The sequence below is a fragment of the Crassostrea angulata genome, unplaced genomic scaffold (assembly GCF_025612915.1).
Source record: "Crassostrea angulata isolate pt1a10 unplaced genomic scaffold, ASM2561291v2 HiC_scaffold_17, whole genome shotgun sequence".
In the NCBI taxonomy this organism is placed as follows: Eukaryota; Metazoa; Mollusca; class Bivalvia; order Ostreida; family Ostreidae; genus Magallana; species Magallana angulata.
Genome location: NW_026441572.1, coordinates 410685 through 421404, shown reverse-complemented (window position 1 = coordinate 421404; position 10720 = coordinate 410685). Strand labels below are relative to the sequence as shown.

The 10720-nt window shown below is 33.0% G+C and overlaps 2 protein-coding genes across 2 annotated transcripts; both read left to right on the top strand.

The window, feature by feature from the left end:
* The first annotated feature begins 835 nt into the window (after positions 1 to 835).
* On the top strand, positions 836 to 2050 carry LOC128168594 (uncharacterized). Its single transcript, XM_052834766.1, has one exon. It carries the CDS (start codon positions 836 to 838, stop codon positions 2048 to 2050), a length of 1215 nt encoding a protein of 404 aa, XP_052690726.1.
* A 3793-nt stretch (positions 2051 to 5843) lies between these two features.
* On the top strand, positions 5844 to 8919 carry LOC128168593 (galectin-5-like). The gene is made up of 4 exons (XM_052834765.1): positions 5844 to 5879; positions 7751 to 7839; positions 8504 to 8720; positions 8803 to 8919. Exons 1-4 carry the CDS (start codon positions 5844 to 5846, stop codon positions 8917 to 8919), a joined length of 459 nt encoding a protein of 152 aa, XP_052690725.1.
* Positions 8920 to 10720: the final 1801 nt, after the last annotated feature.

Below are 10720 nucleotides of genomic sequence, written 5' to 3'. Positions count from 1 at the left end.
CATTGCAGACCAGTGTCCTACATTTAGACATATTATTATATCATTAGGAGTGCAAAAACAACGCTTTATAATATAAATGTTTGTATCATTAGGGGTTGACCATGTAGCTTTTGGCTTGTTTCATTTAGCGTTAGGTCTGCTGTGCATTTGCGACGCTTAATGATAAAATTGTATCATTAAGCGGCGATTTATCATTAGCGGTTGATGTTGTAGCATTAGGGGTTGCAATTGCAACGCTTAATGATATTTGTATAATTTAGGGTGTTTTATCATTAGAGGTTGATACATGGGTTTCATAGTCATCCTTTTTGAAAGATTTCAGGCAGGAAGGTGGTCGTCATTACAATATATTACTTTTTTTTTACTCCAGAACAAAACTTAATTAAGTGCATATATGAGACTTCTCGACAAGTTTGTGTATGACCAATGGTACTCAGGTGACTGTTCAGGCCTATTGGCCTCTTGTTGTAGTAAAAAGTATTTTCCTTTCAAACAAGAATATTAGCGAAATCATTGAACATGTGCTATACCGCTTTCGTTTCATTTTGTAATGATTTTTTTATGTTCTGTAATGGATTTAACATATAACCGAAATTAATCCATACCTTGTTTTTTAGGTCATTCGTTTTCTTATTTTTGGTCTCATTAAGGACATTATAGCTAAGTAATTAATCTCCATGTCTATATGTATTACAGTTTACTTAAGTGTATTTTATGGTAGCTCTGTGGTCTTTTAAGCAAGATAAACTAACCTCACGATGTTTAAAATATTTCTATTCAATATTGTCATTATGAATTGTGTAATCGTACATTATATTTTTTGTTGTTTCAGGTTATGGATTTTATATCTGAAATATGCAAAAATCTTCCAATAAGTTTAAAAAAACACCTAGACAAGAAACGCGTATTTTTTGTGGAGAAAAGTTCTGATAAAAATTTGAGTGATCTTAAAAATTGCATAGCATCTACAATGAAAGGGATGAGTAGCTGGGGAGAACATGTTCCATATGCTTGGGCTAAACTTGAATCTGTCCTAAGAGAAATGAGACGGTCAATAAAAGTTTGTCGTTTTTCAAATCTACTTGAATATGTTACAAAGAAAAAAGTCGTTAAAATTAAAACCAAAAAGGACCTTCTGACAGCGCTCAAGTTTTTTCATGAAAGAGGAGTTATTTTTTTTCGAAACGAAATAGAAAAAGTTATCATTCTTGACGTACAATGGTTTGTTGATGCCTTTAAATGCATCATATTGGATGAAAGACATTATGAAAGCAAGGAAGTAGGGAATTTAAAAGAATTTGATTCTCTAAACAAATACGGTTTGCTGTCTGATAAGATACTTAATGATTTGTGGAAAAACAGTGATTTCCAGCAACACAAACAAGATCTTGTAAATCAAATGATAGACCTTAACATGTTAGCAAACGTAGAGGCAGATTTATGGTATGTACCATGCATGAACAAGCAAAAATACACTCCAAGTATATTAGACAACTGTACTGTTTCATCCACACTCTGCTTTGTTTTTAAATTTTTGCCATTTGTGATTTTTCATCGCCTTGTTATTGCCTGTATGAAAAAGATGAAGATGACCTTATGGCAACATGGAGACAAGTATTGTATATATCACACTGTGGTCGTTCTGAAATGGGAAACCAAGAAACATCAAGTGCTATTCGGCATTCGTGATAAAAAGGTAAATGGGATTGAAGAATATCCCTACTCAATTGAGATTCAAGCTGCAGTAATCCAACCACGACCCCTCGACAAGCACGTATGTTCTGAACTGAGAGAGAACATTTCTAAGATTCTGGAAAATCTGACAATGACTTTTCCTGTACACGAGGAAGCCTATTTAGAAGGATACAGATGTGTAAGGAAACCATATAATAATCTTCCAGATGGCCACATCATACTAGAGAAAGACGTGTCCAAAGATGTTGACTGTACAAAATGTCCATCACATGTCGTAGAGGTGCAATCTATCGTCGGCTTTTGGAAGGTATGTGTTCTACATATATGTATCAGATTACCAGGTCAAAAAAGTTAGATATTTATAAAATTACATATCTTATTTTTTCCCTGAGATTGGTGACTTAATGCAATATTATAGAAGGCAATTAAAAGATATGAGAATTTACGAATTAAAATCAATTACCAGCTACGAAAACGTACGTGCGCCAAGTGCAATTGCTTCTTTTTGCGATTAATATTATTATTTGGTAACACTCTCAAATGTAAAACATTTTAAATGTGCACAAAAATCATTATGGAAAGAGCCACATCCGTTAGATAGTTGATGTTTCGATTTTTCTTACAACCTTGTTCTTTCTTTCAATTTACTGTTTGTTTCGTCCCGACACTGTTCTAGGTATTTGGCAATTTATTTAAAAGTCAATCTTAAGACATTTTTCTCACTAAAAGTGGTACGTCATTTGCAAAGAACAATATGAAATATCTGGACGAAATATAACAATACAGAATTGAGATCCAGTATATATAGAAAATCAAACTATTTTTTAAACATTGCCCTGGTATCAACTGGGAAGTCTGATACCAGAGACGAGATTAAACAAACAGTGTGATGTTGTTTATATCAGAAATATATATCTAAAACAAAAGGTTTTAATAAAATTGAGAATATATTATAAGTACATGTATGTATAATAAACCTACGATTTTTATATGTATTCTGCAATGTAAGAGTTGTCAGATTTTGATGAGAAACTTAATTTGATGTTCAGTAAAAAGGAGTTTGTCGCCTAAGATGAGGCATTATCTTTTCAAATTTACTTTTCTCGGCAACTTCATTAAGAGTTAAGTTATCGCTTTGGAATTTCGTACGTTTCTGTTCAAATTCAATTCATAAAAGACAATATATAGGTCTCAGTACTGTTAACAAGTTGTTTGAGAACTTTGGTAACCGTGTTTAATCCTTTAACTGCTTAATGTTAACTATCTAAACTCTGGTATCAAAGATGTAGTCTCGTGTTCTGTATATCCTGAATGATTTTAATGTTGATTGATATTAAAATAAAGCGTGTTATTGTTCTAAATACACAACTGTTTCGTAGTTTACCTCCTGTAACTGAGATAGATAACACTGTTGGCTCTGTTTTATTATAAATTATAATAAAAATATCCCTTTGTTATTTATGTTATCCTACCTATCCTATCTTACAAACGTTTCTCGATTAAAACTCAGGAGTTGGGAAATTTATGATGGCTGAGACGGAGAAAGTAAAAAGAGGCTTTAATTTGATTTTCGCACAACATCCGATAGAAATTTGCATCGTAATTAATGAACCAATTCTTTGCGTATAGATTATTTCATAAAGTCAAAAATACTTTGTGTGAGCACTTAGAACTTTGGTAAAGCGTATGATTGAAAGTAACGTTTTAAAGTTAAAAACTTTATCAATTCATATTAGAGAAATACTGGACAGGGGATAGTTAAATAACCGAATAAATCATTCAAAATTAAACGAAAAAGTAAATAGAAATAATATTGTTTGTCTTTGTCTTAAAAAACATTATATAAAGGTACTTTTCTGAAAATCTGTTTAGTGCTGTTATCGCATGCTTTTATAACCCACTCACTAAATATAGAAGTATATTTACATTTACTTCCCGCCAATCAAATTGCATTTGCTTATTTGAGTGATATCTACGCATAACACAGAAGACAAAATCACCAAATCTGGTGCGTATGAATACAGCAATTCTTAAGTATTTCTCGAAGAACTTGACTGACTCTCGCGACTTCAAGCCAGATCACGACCTGATATTATACTTACGCTGATTAATATTTCTTGATGTAAACATAATTTAACAGTAAAATGAATTCAATTGATTAATTTCTTAGTATACCAAAAGTAAATTCATCAAATTACAGAATGAAAAATAAAATTCTCTTATAAGTTATCAAATCTCTGTTCACTTTTTTTCAGCATGCTTCGGCTGTTCAAATGGCTCTTCTGTTAATGACACATTACTCGTTGAAACAGCCAGAGATTTATTTTAAAAAATCATGTTTTCGGAAAGAGAGTAAATTTTAAAAAACGTAAATATAAGCATTGAATCATTATTTTTTGAAAGATGTGGTCTCATAACTGCAACGGTGTGTGCAAACAATTTTCATAACGCGCTAGCGCGCGTTAATCAATTTGTATGCACACACCGTTGCAGTTATGAGACCACATCTTCCAAAAAATAATGATTCAATGCTTAAATGACTTGGTAGTTCCGAGTCTGTGCACTTCCCTTAATATTTTGACATCGTTATTTCTAAGTTTTTCCCAGCTTTAAAATCTGTTTAGAAATAGTAGAAAAAGTTAGAAAGAAAAGGTACATCTACTGGTATCAGGAGATCTTTTCAAACAGTTTAATGTTCATTTTGAATTAAAACAGGAAAAGGAGTTTTGAGTTATGTTATACTTCATATATTTATTAAAATGAAAATTAGTGAATACACGACTAACAACACTAGAATTGGTCCGAGTGCTTATATATTTCACTACGTCACAATAGAGATATAATATTTGTTGGACTTTTACAAAGCTTTTTAAATATCTGCTATTGATTTTTTTGTCGCTCTTGTATAAAATGTAAAGAATGTACCCATTAATGGATCTCAGGTATGGTTTACATCAAATTAAAAACAATATCTATCACATATTACATTATCGTGCAAATCTGAATGGTTTGAAATTAGTATTAACTCTAACTTGTAACTAGATCCAAAACTTTTACCCACTTATACAAATGCTACAGAAACCTAAAATTGCCCATGCATCCTGATCATTTGAGAGAAGCAAGCTTGCTTTCTACTGCATATAAAGTAATATACCCCAATATAATGTACAAATGAGAATTTACATGTACCTAGAAAACTTCTCTTCTCTGACCTTCTCAAAAAACCTTCTTCAAAAAACTTTTAAGAGAACTTAATGGTTTGCTGAGTCAGCATTCAAGCCTTTTTAGTCCTTTAATATCCCTGAATGCTCCATCTATGGAAGTTTGGTATAGTTCAGACCAGTTGATGAATTAGATCAGAGACTTGCATAAGGAACTAGGCCCCAACGCCGAAGGTATATCAAAAGATCATCTGACTTCATTTTATTGATCTTAAACTAAATGTAGAACCACTCATTGCTTAAGAACGAATTTTTCTCTAGTTCTTATTCTCTGTGACGATGAACTTGTCAGTCACATTTTGCAAATGATATTCAGAGACACGGGCCAGATATGTTATGCAATGTTAAAAGGAATAATGAAATCCTAATTAAGCAATTTACCTCAACTGTTCAATTAATTTAGGAATTTAGGGTAACAACATGCGTTTTTATATCAAATCTTTAACCATTCATTGCAACCATAAGTAAAATTTTGTGTGGAATATTTTTAAAATTCGTTTTTTAATTAATATTGCTAAAATCTTCAACAAACTCTGTTTTTTATCTTGTTTCATTTGTAATACTTACAAATCAAAAGTTTTCTAATTCTCTAAATTTTCCTCGAAAAGAGATATTAGTAGTGTTGGGTTAATTTTATGATCATACGGTAAGAAATCATGCCATATATTTATTCTGAAGATGGCAAATTGCAGGACGCCAAAAGATGATGTTTTAGCTTTTTTTACAGTACGAGTATAGTTTGTTTGTTTCAAAGGGGCATATCTATCAATATATTAAAGACACATGATGACGCACAAACCAATGATTTACCAAATGTCGCCTGGTGAAAATAGGAAAGTTCGTGTAATACAGTTATAATAGAAATTTCATTCAATGGGGCTATCTAACAGCCTGAATCCTACATTTGGGACTTTATATTTGGTGAGGATGGGACACCAGAAAACACCAGTCGACCTTAAAAAGGTATTGGGTTTACACGACCAGTAACAAGCATAGCTAGCCTGGTAAAAATACGAAATTTAAGTTAATAATACAGTTAATGTTACTATGAAAATATCATTCAAAAAGCCGGCAAACACCCTATCGATCGTATTTGCACGAAATAGGGGTTTATTTGCACTTAAGAAAGCTATTTCTCTTCGAAGTTGGACGTTTGGACGATGCTTAAAGTGATATTATTGTGTTTTTCATGGAATTTACTCGTTAATAAAAGGTACATTGCATTAAATTTTATTTCTTTCGTATTGTGTTATAGTTTAAAATCACCAAACATACAAATTGATAAGTGCGTAAACGAAAAAAGATTCCATTAATTACTAACAAAAACTGATTGCTCTAGCGATGATTAAAAACGTCTTTTTGGTATTTAAAAAATAGGATTGGTTGTTTAAAAGCCCAGAAAATGAAATAAATTCTCACTCTAGATACAATAACTCTTTAAATTGAACTGATAATTATCATCAAAACAATTATAATCGCTCGCGGCATTTGCGATGTTAGGAAACCAGGTTAAATACATACATAATTATTCAAGATAATTGAATAATTTAGCATGAACAAGATTAAAATGAGACTATACTTTTAACAAACAATGATGAATAAACATATCCAAGCGTTCAATTTATTTCAAAACAGTTATAGTTGTGCGTGATCGAAGTTTTTGGTAAATATTTCATTTTAAAAATTAATCTTACGTAATACAAGTAAACAGTTATGAACATATGACATTAATATGACACATAAACGTTCAGAATTTTTTTTGAAAGTTCAGAATTAATTTTTGTCGTGTTTTTGGTCAATTTTAGAGATTTATTTAGAACTAAGGGGCATAACTCGCACGTTGTTTACATTAGAAACGCCATTTTACCGCAAAGCATGATGGAGCCAAAGACTCCGTTTTGGGAGTTAACTCCGTTTTGGGAGTCCCGTCTAGACTGTAAAACGCCATGGTAAACGAACTAGAGTCTCCTACAGCGCCGTAACAATGCAACGGCATCTTCGTTCGTTGCGGTGGGATATCCTAGAACATTTTAGAACGCCGTGACAGCGCCGTAAAGTCTCCAACAGCACATGTGCACTCAGTCAGCGCGCAGGGCACGCTGTGGACGTGTGGTAAAAACTCCTAGCACGCCATGAGCACTCGGCGGATACCCATCGAAAGTGCAGTCAATCGCCAAGTAGAACTCTGTTGAAACGTAGTTGGGAGCTCTGTAAGGACGCCTCAGCCGCCATCACGATGCCGAGACATTTTCACTTGTAAATTTTCCTTGCGATCCTACGGCGATTCCATGAATTTTACAACGCCGTGAACACGCCCTGGGAACGCAACTTGGTGTGACAGGGCATTAAAGAATATAACACAGAATAACACAAACCATGTTCGACAAATAGTTTTCCTAAAACATTTTCTTCCTGTCTTTATACAGGCTTTAAATCACAACACGGTTTCCTAACAAAAGCAGAAGTGAAATTTTATCATTAGTCATTATAATCGTTTGACACCAAATCATAAATTTTCAACTCGCAGCAACAACGGAAGACCTACTCGTGGCTTTGCCATGAGCTCTGCTCTAGTTGACTTTTATTTTCAAAAGTCATAGTCATTGAGAACAGCCATTGCAAAGGCCACTGCAAACGTCATTGTAAACGCTATTGTAAACGTAAGCATAAAAGTAAGAGTTCCGGTGTTTGCAGGCCGCCATGCTCACATTTCCTGATTCCCGAGGCCTCCCGATTGTGCTTGCAGTGGAAAGGCCTCGGAAACCAGGCTACACATTGTAAAAGACATCGTTAACTTAATGTAATTATTGTCATCTTATTTTTTTTTCAACTAGCCGGTGCCTTTTACTACATCAATTTCTGGAGGCATATTCCCTGGTAAAATGATTTTCATTAGCGGAGTTCCAAATCCAGATGCGAAGAGGTATATAAATGCCCTTTTCAGTGTCATTTAGTAAACCTTACGCAGAGCAAACCTTTCAAGGGAATGTTTATCATAGTTCCTTAAATAACTGCAATATAGTTAATTTCCACCATTTCACTTTTCCTTACAATAACTAATTAAAAATATACAATAAAAATATCAGCTACATCAGAGACATATACTAGTATAGCATGTTTCTGGCTCAAGTAAATTCTAGGTACCATTGAATTTATTTCGTTCTATTCGTTATTCGATCGTGATATATGTATACACGCAACAAAATTGTAATAAATAGTTTAACAAATACGCAATTAAATTTAACCCGATTGCAAATTGAAGGATCCGTTTGGAAATAAAACAATTTCAAATTATTATTTAAACACTTATCAATACGTATTGCAAATTTTAATAAAAATACTAAACAGTTCGTTGTGAAAAATGAACATTTCATTACCCCCCCCCCCCCCTTTTAACGGACTCAGTCGGAGATATATACTTGTACTCTTGAATTATTCGACCTTAAATGAAACTTTTTATCACCATTTTAATTTTATAAAGACTTCCCATATTATACAAAGAATCTTCTTTTGAATTTTATAAAGATTGGCCTTTTAAATTGTACAAAGATTCGCAATTTGAATTTTTGCCATTTTAATTTCATAAGAATCACCATTAACTTGAGGTGTGCTCCCAAAGTCGAAAGTAACATCGCTTTGACTTTTGACATACGCCTCCAATGGTATGGGGAATCTAACGTGGTCGTCAGGAATTCTATGAGGAATGGTTGGTGGATGCTAGAGGAAAGACACACCCCATATTTTCCCTTCATGCCCAATGCCAACTTTGACATGATCATAATGGCAGAACAGCACCAATTTAAGGTACCGAAAATGTATAAGCTGTGTTTCAGCATTATAAATTATTAGATTCAAAGAAATTGGATTAAATTTTTTAATGAAATAGATTGCTGTCAACAATCAATACTTGCTGGGGTTCAGACACCGTGTTCAGCCATTGAACAGAATTAACACCTTGCAGATCACGGGTGATGTCGGATTAACTCAAGTCCGCTTTCAGTAATGACGTCATCGCCAGACGACATCTGCTTCGGGACGTGTAGACATTAATCCAAACATGAATACAATAGTGTCAAAATTGTCCATTTATATTCAAAGCATCAATTAACAATTATCATGAATTGATTTTTTTTATTTGTATATACATGTATGATAAAGCATCATAAAAACGATTAATGGGTTGTTTGTGATTTTTCTGATTTGTACACTTAAATAGAGATCCAATAAAACTACTATACGCCTACTTTTGCATATTTGATTTTTTTCATTATTGTCCGTCTTTATGAAAGACAGCATGGGGATGCTGTAACAGATGGTATGGCCGTTCCCCTAGACAATATTCTAGTTTCGTCTACATTAGTTATGACGAAACTGTTTTTGAATGCAACTGCGAAATGAAGTTGAAATCTAATTTCCTCTGCCATTTTCTTTAACATTGAAGGAAATATTAATGGTCTAGACTTGGAAAAATTCACAGGAACAAAAACAGATTCCTTACGGAGATTTATAATGGGAAATGTTTACATCTTTTCTCCATTCGGAATACATCGCGCAATTTGTCAACGTTATCATCCGGGGTTGCTGCAATACAAAATCCCCGTACACATCACATTTCTTAGCATTGTATTCAAACCTGATAAGCTAACAGGGGCGTTTCGACTGAGAAATCTTGGAAATTTTTCATACTTTTGAACCATTGTTGGAACCCTGAGGTATTTATAAATATCAAGCAATTAAGCAAAACCTGAATTTAGGATATCTAGGGACAGACTATAGAGACTCTATGTTCAACTCGATATAACGTTTATAATGGATATATAGACCTTCCCCTAATTAGGACTTTTCGACTTTCGGTCGAAAAGACCTATTGTTTTCGTTCTGTTTTATTAGGGCTTTTCGACTTTCGGTCGAAAAGACCTATTGTTATTCTGATGTTTTATTATTAGGGCTTTTCGACTTTCTGTCGAAAAGACCTATTGTTTTTGTCTTTTTTAGGGCTTTTCGACTTTCGGTCGAAAAGACCTATTGTTATTCTGATGTTTTATTATTATTAGGGCTTTTCGACTTTCGGTCGAAAAGACCTATTGTTGTTCTGATGTTTTATTATTAGGGCTTTTCGACTTTCGGTCGAAAAGACCTATTGTTTTTGTCTTTTTTTATTATTATTATTTGCGACAGATTTCTGTCAGCGATTTTTTGAAAACTGGAAGGAATACTAATACAAGTATACATTGGTCTTAAAGAAAATATATCATTTTATGAAATGTAAGGTTTTAAAGTTCCGGTTCCGGTACTTCCGGTTTTTACAAGGAAATTTGCATAATTTGTTTGAAACTCAATTCTTTGTTTATTTGTTAATGTAGAGCATTCAAACTTTAGAATTACCTTTACCATAAATAGTTGTACAAAATTGTAAGCGTAGGCAACTTTCTATCTCTTACCGTTTTTGAGATATTAAGTCCTAAACTTTAGAAAAAGGGGGATGAAAAAACAAAAAAATTCAAATGACTTTATAAAATTTATTTGACGCCTGAATATTATTAACATAGAAGTAATTAACATATATTCAAAGTTTCATTGAATAGTGTTGAGTACTTCCGGTTTTATGAGCCGATGAAAATTGTCTATGGGAGTTTCTATGTTAAATTGAATTCACGCGTGTAACGTTTTCTCAAACAGTTATCAAGTAAATATTTGTATAATTGATATTTGCAATAAGGGATCTAATGCAAAGACCTGAAAAGGTCCTGGAGAAAAACTTCTGAAAAATAAGGGATCTGTAGGGGTCAGTATTAAAAACAGTC